The sequence below is a fragment of the Engystomops pustulosus genome, chromosome 4 (genome assembly GCF_040894005.1).
Source record: "Engystomops pustulosus chromosome 4, aEngPut4.maternal, whole genome shotgun sequence".
Classification (NCBI taxonomy): domain Eukaryota; kingdom Metazoa; phylum Chordata; class Amphibia; order Anura; family Leptodactylidae; genus Engystomops; species Engystomops pustulosus.
In genome coordinates, this window is record NC_092414.1 from 128,283,650 (window position 1) to 128,298,955 (window position 15,306).

At 38.7% G+C, this 15,306-nt stretch overlaps 1 protein-coding gene across 5 annotated transcripts in view; it reads right to left on the reverse strand.

The window, feature by feature from the left end:
• Nucleotides 1–15,306, reverse strand: part of GATA3 (GATA binding protein 3) — a 72,639-nt gene that overhangs the window by 19,777 nt on the left and 37,556 nt on the right. The window contains exon 1 of one of the 5 annotated variants that reach the window (XM_072147403.1): nucleotides 14,286–14,401. The exons of 1 other annotated variant lie outside the window; for it this stretch is intronic. Coding sequence is in view for 1 of the 4 variants with exons in the window: in XM_072147408.1 (XP_072003509.1) it covers nucleotides 5,336–5,456 (121 nt within the window). In the remaining 3 variants the exon portion in view is untranslated. Of the gene's footprint in view, nucleotides 1–4,347; nucleotides 4,447–5,335; nucleotides 5,526–14,285; nucleotides 14,402–15,306 lie in introns of those variants that run through there. 3 more of the 5 variants (XM_072147408.1, XM_072147402.1, XM_072147404.1) reach the window with 3 other exon arrangements.

The window sequence follows — 15,306 nt, forward strand, 5'->3', positions numbered from 1 at the left end:
CAGCAGTGGAAAAAAAATGTCTTCTAATGATAAGAGCAACATTCTCCAGCTAGAATATAAAGATCCCAGTAGAGCCGTGTAGCCCCCGGGCAGGGTGACCACTGATCCCACCCCAACAGCCCCTAATTGACTGCGCAGCACTAATAGCTGCCTTTGTTTGTCCAATTAAGTAAAACAATAGAGCAGTGAAGAAATCTTCAATGTGGAGTTACTGGCACTGAGATCTCCATAGATTGTGTTCCTTTTCATGCTGGGGCCTGAGGACAGCCTGGTAGGATAGTCAGGGCTGGAGAGACTAGTCTTCCAGGTCTTCCTGATACACCCACCCATGGAGCCTTTACTCGCTTTCAATCTAAGGGACATTCTCCAAAACCTCAGGTGACATGAAAATGAGGTAGATACACTCCTCACCTGGACTACATTCCTGTATGATTCTTTTCCCAAATATTCTTATTGTTAACACGATTGTGGATGTTCTATATTTATGAATTCAAAACCAACATCACATTGTTGCAGTGTCTGCTGGCACCAGCAATGAAAGGGTTTTCTGGTGTGAGGTTGAAGAAGAGAATGACGTCATCCCCGTGACGCCACGCTTCCCTGCTGATAGCCCCTGAGCCGTACACGCCATGGTAATAATGAAGAGCAGTAGTTGGGTCACAGGCAGCAGGAAATCAGCAGAGATTTTAATAGAAAACAATGGAGCCCCCCAGATCCTGAGTGAATTGTTTTAGTTCCATTCCCTTTTGATGTGAGGACTGAGGTCCGGCCGCACCTGGTCCGCATTTCTGGTGGGGGCTGGAGGATCGGCCAGGATTAGGTTACCTCTGATATAACAGGGTCCTGGAGTAGGACAGGTAAAGCTGTGTCAACAGCCCCGGGCCCGGAGCGGGAGGTTACACAGAGGACACGGCCCAGGGCAGCGCCATCAGGACATGCTCTTATAGAAGATGGTGGGGGCAGCCTCTCAGAACCCGCTCCCATAGAACATGGTGGGGGCAGCCTGTTATTACCCACTACTATAGAAGATAGTGTGGGCAGCCTCTCAGTACCCCCTCCTATAGAAAATGGTGGGGGCAGCCTCTCAATACCCCCTCCTATTGAACATGGTGGGGGCAGCCTCTCACTACCCCCTCCTATAGAAGATGGTGGGGGAAACTTCTCAGGACCCTCTCGTATAGAAGATGGTGGTGGAAGCCTCTCAGGACCCCCTCCTATAGAAGATGATGGTGGAAGCTTCTCAGGATCCGCTCCAATAAAAGATGATGAGGGCAGCCCCTCAGGACATGGTCCTATAGAAATGATGAGGGCAGCCTCTCAGGACATGGAACTATAGAAGATGGAGGGGGCAGCCCCTCAGGACATGGTCCTATAGAAGATGGAGGGGGAAGCCCCTCAGGACATGGTCCTATAGAAGATGGAGGGGGCAGCCTCTCAGGACATGGTCCTATAGAAGATGGAGGGGGCAGCCTGTCAGGACATGGTTCTATAGAAGATGGAGGGGGCAGCCTCTCAGGACATGGAACTATAGAAGATGGAGGGGGCAGCCCCTCAGGACATGGTCCTATAGAAGATGGAGGGGGAAGCCCCTCAGGACATGGTCCTATAGAAGATGGAGGGGGAAGCCCCTCAGGACATGGTCCTATAGAAGATGGAGGGGGCAGCCTCTCAGGACATGGTCCTATAGAAGATGGAGGGGGAAGCCTGTCAGGACATGGTCCTATAGGAGATGGAGGGGGCAGCCTCTCAGGACATGGTACTATAGGAGATGGAGGGGGCAGCCTCTCAGGACATGGTACTATAGAAGATGGTGTGGGCAGCCTCTCAGGACACGGTCTTATAGAAAATGGTGGGCCATTGCTACTATACCCCTAACACATAGAGAAGATGGTGCATGGGAGCATACATTATGGGGGTACAAGTTCATCTAGGACACATTTCATTTTATTCCCGTAATTATCTCCTGTGGCTATTATTATTACTATATATATGAATAAATAGTGGTATCATAATTAACATCATTGTAATAATAAAGAGTATAAAAATATAGATATTTAATGTGTATATATTAAGACATATGGACCTAAAGATAATAAATTATAGATATGATGATAGTAAACCATAGATAATATGCAGATATTTAGAAACATAGCATAATATGTAGACAATAGATAACTGTATGATTATTACGCGTGTATTAGTTATTAGACTGTTAGTTGATGATGATATATGTGTATATATGTATATATATATATATATATATATATATATATATATATATATACATAACGGTATGTTGGCGACTATTAGCGGTGTAGTAGTTATTACTCTGGTAGATGATCAGATGTATATATAGGGTTTGTACCTCGTCTTCCTGCGGTGCAGTGTAGCTCCAGCCATTTATCACACGAATGGAAAATGGATTACAGGTATTTTGTCTGCCTCTGGCTCAGACTAGATGTGTTTTAGTTAAATGTCTCCAGAGGCCATTGAGAACAGTTCAACTGACACATTTCTCCACTTGAGTGTAAACATTTAACATCCAAGCCCTTCACTATCACATACCTCTATATAGAGCCTAAACGATCACATACCTGTATATAGCGCCTTCACTATCACATACCTCTATATAGAGCCTAAACGATCACATACCTGTATATAGCGCCTTCACTATCACATACCTCTATATAGAACCTAACCGATCACATACCTGTATATAGCGCCTTCACTATCACATACCTCTATATAGACCCTAACCGATCACATACCTTTATATAAGGCCTAAAATATCACATACCTCTATATTGTGTGTTTACTATGACATACCTCTATGAGGAGCCGGGGAAGGGGGAGCATGCTGCAGGTGACAGCCGGGGGATCACTGCAGACCAGGGCAGCACCAAGGATAGCAGGGTGGCAACCAAGGGATTTTATAGTGGCAGGAAGATGGAGAGATGAATGAATAAAGATAGATGGATAGAATGATACAGACAGACAATAGATAGATAGATAGATAGATAGATAGATAGATAGATAGATAGATAGATAGATAGATAGATAACAAACACATGTTTGGCTGATAACGATATAATGACAGAGAAGCTTTCTTGTCGTATATTCCATGACTACTATTCACGGGCGTTTGTAACAATTTGTTACATGTCTAATCTATTATTTGTTTTCCTTGATGCATATTACACTTTAGGATATATTTAATAACAGTGTTTGTAACTACTATTACATCTGTACAATTCTAGACAGATCCTTCAGAAAATGAGAACCAAGACATTCTGTGCTGTGTGTGATTATAATTAAATTATAATATCCTACGATAACCATTATATAAAGATATGTAATATATAATAAGATAACAATAAACACAATATATAGTCAGATAACCAAGACATCAATATTTATATATATATATATATTATAGTCACATAGCCATGCTATAAATAGGGGCAGCTTTAGGGTGTTACTCTTTGTTGTAATTGTTTTATTTAAGTTGGTGAATGTACATATATATATATATATATATATATATATATATATATATATATATATATATATATATATATATATACGAAGTTCATATCTGTAGGGTCTGTAAGGTGCAGGGGTCATTCCCCTATTCTCATTACGATGATGCGCGGATCTTTCTGAGAATGTTCTTTGTGTCATTGATGCTCCATAGATTAAGCGATACATTTCGGTGAAGGGGATTTACTGTATATGTAGAGCTGTGGTGAGATCTCTGCCCATGATATCTCTAATAGTGGTCGGAAAATATTATTAGCAGGCAGCAAATAGTATGAAAAGCCAACAACATGTGCACAGGCAGGAGACTGATGTAATAATGTATATAACCGCACTCCCCCCAGATCTGACACCATGCACACCAGTTGTAGTGATCACACAACTACATGCATTACTATACACATGTGCATATATATAACATTTTTAAATGTATGACAGTGACATATAACATGCCATTATAACATTATACCTAATGTGTATATACCTATTTATATCTGTATTTCTCCGCTTCAATATCAGCTACGTGTTCAGTGAGGGGGTATAGGGAAGTGTCTGCAGTGCAATGACTCTGGTTCTGTCCAGGTAGCAGTGGACAGAACCTGCAGGGCAGACATTACAGAGGTGATCTATATAAGAGTAGGGGATCTCAGTACAGGTCACACATGAACCAGTGTGACCAGAGCCGGTGCCACAAGTCCCTGTGCTTGGCTGGGAACAATAGTGTAGGGTTACAGCTGACACATGCGGCCCCTTTAAGACAGGGATCCATATAATTCCCTCCACGTGGAAGGATGATCCCCAGTCACTGACCTGCAGTGCCGGGCCCCGGCCGCCGCTCCGCGCTCTCCCCTCTGTGATCTCCTCAGTATATGACACACACATTGCTCTGGTTATGAGCAGAGCACAGGCCGGAGGGGGGTCTGCCGCCTCCTACCTCCTACCCCCGCCACTGACCTTCTACTACCTCTGCGGGGGAGCAGCTCCTCTGAGCGGGGTGAGGGAGGACATCATCGAGAAAGTCAGAAGGTGACACTCAGCCATCAGTCTCACATTATATTATATCTATAATTATTACTATTGTTTAATAATAGAAATTATATATAAACTTCTGATCACAAATCACATATCACGACTAAACCGAAAGATTATAGGGAACACATGAGAAGTAACGAAAAGAAAGATGTCATGGAATAGACAGATAGATAAAATACATATATTAAAATAAAGACTGATGATGGAAATATTATGTATTAATGTAGGAATATATTATACTATACAATGACTGGAACCATATACAGATATATCAATGATGAGCAAAAAAATCAGAAAACATAAACCTGAAAACATATGTAACTAGATTAGAAATAGATAAACAGATAAATGGAAAGATAATAGATAGATAATAGATACATAGATTTTATAGACCGATAAATAGAGATATAATAGACAGATTATTGATTGATTGATATTATAGACGGATAGGTAGGGAGATAGATGAGTAACACATGTATATTATAGACAGATAGAGACATCTAGACGGGTGCTAGATAAATAGAAAGATAATTGCGAGGATGGGTCTAGGTATACAGATAATTGATGTGATAAATATAGAATTAGCTAAATACATGGATATAAGACTGAAATCATGAAAATCGGATTTTCCAGTAATACAACATATTAATCGTTGCGTTTGATTCTAATACATTGAATTACATTATAGAACGATTTTCCGACACGTGTTGTTAAATCACGGGTAGTAGTCATGATGCAGAAGAATGAATGATAGTGGTAGTAGTACCTGGCTGTAGTTCCCTGGATGTGCCTGGAGTTGGGAGATGGCTTCTAGCTGAAGATGACTTCAGAGCCCGGAGGACAGTGCTGAGGATAGTCACAGCTAGTCTGCTGCCTGCATTACACATATAACAACACCCCCACCTTCAGGACACAGTGACAATCTCTCCTGCTGTGTACACACTCGCATCACATTCATTCACAAGCCTGGCCACTCAGTCCATGCACTCTTCCTTCAGTTTTGGGGTCTGCTTGTTATTGGCCCTTCCCAGATGAGTGACATCTACTTTACAAACATGTGATTCTGCCCTATTACTACAGTGACAGCAGGTATAAAGGCAATGAGGACACCGGGAAAGAGACCTTCCCATACACATACACAGGATACACCAATAAGTAATGGACTCCATCCTCTATTCATCACTTCTCCACTTCTCCAAGCCTATAACCAATAGACCCCCTTCTCCTGTCACTACTCAGGGGATACACTACATCACCTCGGCTCCAGGAACCTCTCCATATGGCTCATTTATACTAAATAAGCGCCAAACACCTGAATCTGCAGGACACTGCGTCATCTACATCATTTATACAGATATATGGGTATCGGTAATATAATAGGTATAGGTAAAGGTATATAAATATATATATATATATATATATATATATATATATATATATTACCTATAGCTGTCATATATATAGGTAAAATAATGATACATAGTGATACCTAAGCTTGAATATTAGCGCAAGATTTTTATAGATAACACTACAGGTCATATCCATATTCATTTCGGTATATGTGTTCATTCCGTCCTAAACGGATAATTAATTCCAATTATCTATTAAATTTAATTCTTAAAGTCATCGATAATGACATCACAAATGAATTAATATTTATTGATCTCCTTTCTAACTATCATAGATCTAACTATCTATCTTGCTTTTTATGTATGTATCCACTTGTCATATCTATCTATAATTTATTTTCCATATTTTATCTATCTATCAATCTATCTATCTATAATAAATCAGTTAATAACTTTGTATTTACCTAAATATGATAATTGCTTAAATATGCAAAAATAAACGATAGATATTTAAACAATATAAAAGTGTTGTATCATAACAGGGTAAGGTGTTGCTCTTTGGTGGCATCTAGTTATAGTATATTTCCAGAAGGCACAGGGGCTGATATATGGGAGTCATGTATGGGGACACCGTGGCAGAAGGGCACTGTATGTATGGGAAGGAGACAATGTTGAATAAATCAGTGTAATGGATCAGTATGGGGCTCGGTGCTGACGTTGGGGGCACATCTCTCACTTTCTAATGTGACTCTCTGTGTAGTGAAATGTAATCTGATCGTAACAATTCTATCTTTAGAAAACAAATTCAATTAAGGTAATAAATTAAAGATAATGGGACTGCAAACGAGTCTATAGAGCGAAGAAAGTAGTCCAGACACAGGCCACTTTACCCCGGTGCCAAGATAAAGGTGGCAAGATAAGTACCAGGCGCTGCGGGGTGATGAAGAGTTTACACCATAGATCCTTACCAATCTCCATTATGTGAAGTGAGACATAGGTGACTCCTGCTCAGAGAAAATGACACAAGGCTTCAGCATGGGATATGAAAGAAGACTAGAAATTCATAGTTCTGTATGAACTTATAAATAATATAAGATGATATAATATATGGAGGCGTAGACACTTAAGAGACAAACAATGCAGCCTACAAACAGTACTATATACAATACTGTCAACTTCTTATCATATACTTCAATCTGCAGAAATGTGTATTAGCAATATACCACCTCAAGCAGCCCTCCCGCACAGCAATATCTGCATTGGGAGGAGCACGACTTTTCTTTATAAATTCTCCTACAAAACACCACCAGATATTAAAATAAAAAGGAACTGATATATATATATATATATCATCACAAGGTATAATAAGGAAAATAGATTTACCATATGCCATATATGGATAACAATGGTATGGAGAATTGTAGGAATGGAATACAGAGAGAAAGAGGAGGAGCATTACTAACAATATACACATATATCTTATTATCGTAGATAGATGTAAAATCTAAAATCCTACATAACACCACCGGATATAATAAGATAAATAGACAAGAACTGTTGACATGGATGATAATGGCATGTAGGTATGGACTATATATATATATATATATATATATATATATATATATATATATTCTGATAAATAGATAGATAGATAGATAGATAGATAGATAGATAGATGTAGCTTTGTATTCTCCACTTGCCATTTTGCAGTTGATATGTGAATGTTATGGTGTCTATTCTATATTGTTATAAATATATATGGCTTAGAGAAGCATCCCTGACCATTCTCATGGTCCTAAATAACATATCTACTCCCAGTTTCCACATTTATATCAATTACTCCCAGTGCAGAGGATCTGGTGCAGCGGAAGTGTAATGAAATCTTCCAGTGTGGATGGATATATAATAAGAATAAGTAGATGGGAGCTGTGATTCTTCATTGCCTATAGGAGTAGTAGCAGCAGCATCTCCCTGCACTGACTTTATTCTCCAATATTAGGCGAGGTGGAGAATTATAAATGACTGTGTCCTTATCTGCGCTGCTCACATAACCAGGATCACAGGAGCTGATTAAGGAAGAAGTCACAGGCAACGTCGGATTCATAATGATTTGGAATAATGAATTCTTATCTGTGCTTTCCAGATTATCAGCCTTTCAGCTCCCAATGTTTTGTTACATGGGATAATTTATTGCATCTAATACATCACAATGAATCTGATGCTGGCAGACTGATGGCCAATGCTGTAAAATATATACAGGGGGACGAGAGAGGCAGGGAGGGGGCTTATTTTTATCTGGGGCAATGAAATTGCCTTTAGACTTTTAATTGGGAAAATAAGAGGCATATCAGATAAAGAGCTGGCTAGAGCTGGCCTGCCTCCCATAGCAAGGCTGCTGGGTAATTAGTGTGTCACTTTCAGGATGAAATTAACAAGACCCAGCCCCAAATTCTGCTCCATCTGCACATAGTCACTGCGTTATTTATCACATATCTTTACATTTGTGTCCACTAGGAGATTTAATAAGGGCAATTCACTCCTTTGCTTGGGAAATCGATTAAACTCAGACTAATAATAAGCTCTTCTGGAATACCTCTAATTCTAATACAGAACCAGGAATGGATTGTATTTGTCCATACACAGTGACATTGGCTGAGGTCACCTAGGATGGATCATGTACCTATGGATATTTCTAAAAAGACATAAATAATTAAAATAAATACATATTTACATATAATTCAATTTAAGAATACTTATATATTATATACAAACAGATAGATACATAGATAGCTAGATATATGTTCCCAGCAGTGGTAGGTAACCTGCAAACTGGTTATGTAAATGCCCCCAGGGGATAAGATGTCCTCTGTATTTGCAGAGCAGAGATTAGTATTTGTGTCCAGTAATTGTATCTCTTGATGGGTTTAGGGGAGCAGTTCTGGAGACAGGAGATGGAGACTCAGCTCCTCCTAGCCGGTGCCTGACACTGGATCATTATGTGCTATGCACTTTTCTTTCAATAAAGTTCAGATTCATCAGTTTTTAGCCCTGGTCTGATAATCTAGATCTAGTTCCATTTACATTGAGGCTTGTCTTTCTCCAGCCCAGACATGAGAGTGTGGATGAATATTGCTGCTTATCTAACAAAGGCTTGTGTATTTCATGGAATGACTGACACTATTAGTTACCTCCAGTCTCCTTTCTCCTATAAGCTACCACTGTAATCTGTGCCTGTTCTGTAAAACCATTTTCACATTTTCAGTCTAAGCACATTGTAATTTTGTAATTCCAGGTAGCTATATATATATATATATATATATATATATATATATATATATATATATATATATATATATATATATATATATATGAAATTGAAGGGTTAGGTCTCAGCCATCCCAGCCATGGATGTGTCTACTGATCAGCGGCTGATATAGGAAGACTCATATTGGATCCCTTCCCACTGGCAGATGAGCAGTCAGTCCTGCAGTATTATCTCCACACTTAAACTTGCTTTCTGCCTCTTGTGTGCCAAGAAACATTTGCATAATATTTGCAGCTGTAATTAGCAGATGAACATCTCCAAGCCCTCTTTGTTTAGCAGCCATTTTGTATATCATTGATGTCACATTTGATCTATAATATGACACTCTCCGTATGTAGTCCTTTCATAACATCTTATCTCTGGTCAGGATGGGAGAAGGGAGGGGAGTTTGAGGACCTCGATGCTTTTACAATGGGAGAACTATTGCCAGGATTGCAAATCTTTCCACCACACTACTACTACAGCTACTTATTATTATGAGTATTATTATTTTGCTATTATACAGTTAGATAAATGGATGTACAATTCAATGAAATATAATAATATATACACTAAACGGCACAAACTTCTATAGATGGAAGTATAGAAATAAGACTAACTTACTGATGCATTAATGCATTTAATAGCTAAATATTGTCTGCAGAACTATTTATCTATCTATTTAGGAGGATATTCTACCATTTACAGTATCTGTGTTGTGTATATATATATGTATATATAATTTCTTTAAATTATTCGTCTGTCTATAAAGATTTTATAATTAATTTATTCTATCTCACATCTATCTTTCCTTGCATCATTTCATCTGCATCGACAATCTACAGTATCTGTCTCATATACAATTTATCATTATCTACATGTCTTTATAAAAAGGTTATATATAGTAATCTAATCTATCTATCTATCTATCTATCTATCTATCTATCTATCTATCTATCTATCTATCTATCTATCTATCTATCCATCTATCTATCCATCTATCTATCTATCTATCTATCTATCTATCTATCTATCTATCTATCTATCTATCTATCTATCTATCTATCCATCTATCTATCTATCTATCGTTAATCTAGAGTTTATAATTCTATCTATTTATATATCTCCTTATCTATCTACAACTAACGATCTTTCTTTGCATAGTTCTTTCTACATCGTTCAATCTAAAGTAGCTACCTTAAATACAGTTTGTTATTATCTGTCTATATTTTCACCTTTTAGATTAATTAATAAATAGGTTATACATACTTAGCTAGTCAGACATGAAATAGGATAGATATGTAAGTAAAGCTACTTACAGTGTAGATGACTACTGTACAGTGTATTATTAATTGCATCATGAACTCTATCTATCTATCTATCTATCTATCTATTATCTATCTATCTATCTATCTATCTATCTATCTATCGATCTATCTATCTTTACATCGTTCCACCTGCATTATGTCTCATATGCATTGTTATTATATATCTTTCTAATGAAAGGTTATAGATACTTAACTAGACAGACATGGAATAATAAAGATAGATAGGTGATAGATATGTAAGTAAAGCTAGCTGACTACATTCTAGTGTATCATTAATTGTATCATAAACTCTATCTGTCTATGCATCCTTCCACCTACAGTATGTCTCATATACTTGTTATCATTCTATCTATTTAACTTTACATCTCATATCTAGCTCTCTCATATCTATCTAATAATTGTCTATCTATCTATCTATCTATCTATCTATCTATCTATCTATCTATCTATCTATCTATCTCATAACTATCTATCTATCTCATATATATTCATCTAAAACTACGGCAGTACTATATTAATGTAGACATGGTAATAGTTACAGAAGAAGATAGCAGACAGATAGATGGTAGAACAATAGTCAGAATGATTAACGTTACTGTTTTGTTGCTTTCAGATTATATAAATAAATAGATACATAAAATGCACTCTGATAGAAGTAAATAGATTAAGGGTAATACATTCATATGGCTCTCATACATAAAGATAGTATATAAATACAATTTTAATGAATTGTAATACACACACAACATTGTCCAGAATTAGAAGTGTATAGATATACAAACCCATTAGTGGGAAATTCAGATCTCACATACATATAGTCTTCTAGTAAATGGGTGCCTACATACAGACAGTATTAAACATTTAAGAATGTAAATCTGTATACATCCAAGGAACCTTCAAGAGTATATAGCACTAAACATTCATAGCAGATGGGGAAATGCTGGCTTTTGCTCTGCCCATACTTAGATGGGTATTATCCTACTTAATGAATGGCTGTTAAAAAAAGTAGAGAGGTTACAATGTAACAAAGGAAAGATTGAATTTTTGCAGCAATCTCTGGAACAAATAGCTAACATTTAGAGTTTACACCCTGGCTGGAGACTTGCTGGCGCTCCAAGGACTCCTGAGCTGAGCTAAAATGTCCAAAAAGCCTTTGGAGAGAGCAAGTTTCCAGCTATCAAGTTCTCCTGATCTCCTCCTTTCATAGGGCTTCAGTTTCAGGCTGGACTTGTCCTGTGTCTGCTCCACTGCTGCGAACTTCTAAATGAGTGTCAAAGAGGCAACTATCAAATAGCACAGGGGTCAAGGCAATTTGGTTAACTCTTCTACTGGAGCTGGAGTAGGGCTGAAGCCTGTCAGAGGAAGAGAAGACTCTCTACAAGGGAGTTTTAACCAAGCGGAGGCGACCTGAGAAAACCCACCCCAGCTTCATATGGCCAGAAGTCTGATGTTGATCCTAATGGGATGTAGCAAAGGAAAAATGGTTTGAACTCTTAAATGTGGTCCTTATTAAGGAGAGACGACAGTGTTGACAGGAGCCATCTCTGCTGTGACTGTTCAGGGCAGAAGCAGGAACCTCTTAGGCTTGTTATGAAGTGGGTAATAATGTAACACCATGGATGGTAGCTAACACAGCAGTCTTCTTAAATGCTATAGGCCAAAAAAATTTCATGTATACTTTGCTGGATTTACATCAATGATCAGGAAAGTTGCTATACAGTGTTAATCAATATAAAAGAGTTAGAAAACTTATACGCCATGTGCTAATATTATTTATCAACTATAGTATAACCACAGGCATGCCTAGGTTTACACTACTGTTCAAACCTCCGTTAAAATAAAGTAGAAAACAGAGGTTTAACATTGCAGTTAAAAATCCCATTGACATCAATGTAAATGGCATTCATTATGGTTTAGTTAGGCAGCCATCAGTTATGCATGTGTTTTTCTTTTTTTGGAGAAATGCTGCAGCTTCCACCATTTTTTCTGTCCAAAAAACCCTTGCACCTGCCTAAATGGAACATAATGGATGACATAAAATTTACATTGATGTCAATGGGATTTTTAATTGATACTTTAAACTTCTGTTCTTTATTTTTGTAAGGGAGGTAAGGAACAGAGGTTTGAAGATAGTGTGAACTTAGCCTTACAGGTATTTATTCTAACATGTACTGTCAAGGATTAGAGTCTGCATTTCCATTAAACAGTACCAATGGGTTATGTCTAGTATTGGAATACAGCCATATAAACTTGAATAGGATCATTTGTAGCTCATGTACAAGATTGCCCTGGTTTCTAGAAACAACGGAGATATTTTTTTCATAAAATTGCTAGTCCATAAAAAAAAAAATAATAAAAAAAAGGGGAAAAACCTCCCACTTATCACAAGAGTGAAGGTCTTTTTTCCACCCCCACATATACGTCCCCATAGACGGCAATGGCAGCATGGCAGTGGTACGTTGCCACACATGTGTGGCACCGATCCGCGCCGTGCACTGCAAAAAGATAGAACATGCTCTATTTTTTCCCTGATGTGCAGCCGTGCGGCGCTGTTTGCTATGGAGGGAGAAGGGGCCACCTCCTCCTCCTCTCCAGCACACGGCGGTATGCCCGCAAGGCATAGATGGAGAGGCCTTTCACTGCTGCTGCCACGCCGCTAGAGGTCATGTGGAAGATGCATCTGTGGCCTGCACTGAATTATGGGTCTCTGGTCACATGACATTGCATCGAGTGCAAGCTGCAGAAGTGGGAAAACATGTAGTGGCTGCAGCTCGTGGCCAAGACTGATGGAGTGGCAAAAAGAGTCCCAGGCAGATTTATTATTCTAGTAAGCCTAATTTACCAGTGAAATTGGTGAAATCTCCTACTTTCAGTTATCTTAGGTTTTCTAGTTTTGCTTTCATAAGGCACTGTATAAAAACATCACAGGGAAATCGATTCTAGTAGGGGCGTAAATTAAGGGGGTATAGAATGTGTGGTTTCACCCGGGTCCACGAGATCTACGGGGCCCATAAAGTATATCTTTCCAACACGAGAAGACTAGTACTATAAGCAATACAGGCAATCCCCTACTTAAGGACACCGACTTACAGTGGACCCCTAGTTACAGACGGATCCCTCTGCTCACTGTGACCTCTGTTGAAGCTCTTTGGATGCTTTACTATAGTCTCAGACTGTAATGATCAGCTGTAAGGTGTCTGTAATGAAGCTTTATTGATAATCCTTGGTCCAAATACAGCAAAAAAAATTTAAACTCCAATTGTCACAGGGGCAAAAACATTTTTTATCTGTATCTATAATGATAAAATATACAATTTTGACTTACATACAAACCTATGGAACCTATCTTATGGACTGCCTGTACGTTATCACGGAGGGGACAGATTGCACTGGTTCTGCTATAAAATATCACACTAAGTGTTACCAGATAGCCACAATAGTCTTTTTTTCTGACATAATAAGAGTAGCAAATCTCTAGCAATGTCAGTCAAAAAACAGTTCGTACAGAAAAAAACATATACTAAGACAAATGCATACATAAATACAGCACATATCGTATAAAAACACATGCTACATTTTGGAAATCCAGTAAAGACTCGCTCCCGGTTTTCTATGGGTATAAGATTGCAGTCAGGAAAGTGCTGGGGAATACACTGATCTATTATAAGAATCTTCCTTATTTGATCACTTTCTAGTTACGTTCTGCAAAACAAACTGGATAGAAATTCTAACCTGAAGAAGTGTAATTTCTGGGCTGATTTTGATTGACATGCTGTCCCTGGGATCATGTTTTAATCCCTTCTTCACTCAAGCCTTTTCATAACTCATTTCTCTCTGCTAGATGGGGACTCCGATGGTTGCTATGGTGATGGTGATAGCACTAAGCCATTTCCCTCTCTGCAAGGAGACCATTATTCTGCATGCATAGGCCATTTCCAACAAAGGTCGACACAAAGTCATCCACAACACAGCACGCCTTTCACTAACTTTCCCTCCTCTACAAGGCTAGTCTCCAAATTTATCTTATTGGTCCTGTTTCCAGGTGTCAGGAGGGTGCTCCATGTCACAGTGGGCAGCAGACGCTTTGTATAACACAACTGTTATGGGTAAATCAGTAAATCTGTTTAGGCATATGTGTTTTATGTGTTATGTGGTATCTGATGGTAGCAGCAGATCTTCTGAGACCAAAAGGTTGTTAGCTGGGGTCTTCATAGATCAGACTTATGCCACATCCAAAAGATGATTGAGATGTGAGGAACTTGAAGGTCAAGTGCCTCTTTCTCTTTATGGTCCTCACACCATTTCTGTACAATATTTGTGGTGTAGCAGGGCATGTTATCTGCTAAATGAAGCCACTATCCTTATAGCCACTAACATTATCATAAAAGGGTGTTCTTGGTCTGTACCAGTGTAAAGGTGGGTGGATTGAACCCAACATGGCATCATAGTTCCGAACCATCCCAGATTCGGCTGGATTGTCCCGTTATTTCAGGGCTGTCCTGCCGTCCTAGACTGTATGGAGATTGTCCCGGTTTGCCCCGCTGTGTCCCATCTCATGGTCCCATCAAGAATCACTCAGGAACGCAGAGAGAGGAAATGTGAGGGACACAGTGTAAAACTACAGTTACATGCCTCCCTCACTGCTCACATATAGCTTTGCCACTCCGCCCAGAGACACAGCTGTAAGCTATTATGGGGAGTTGCTGGAAGGGGTCAATTATTATGGGGAGCTGCTGGAGGGGGCACATTATTA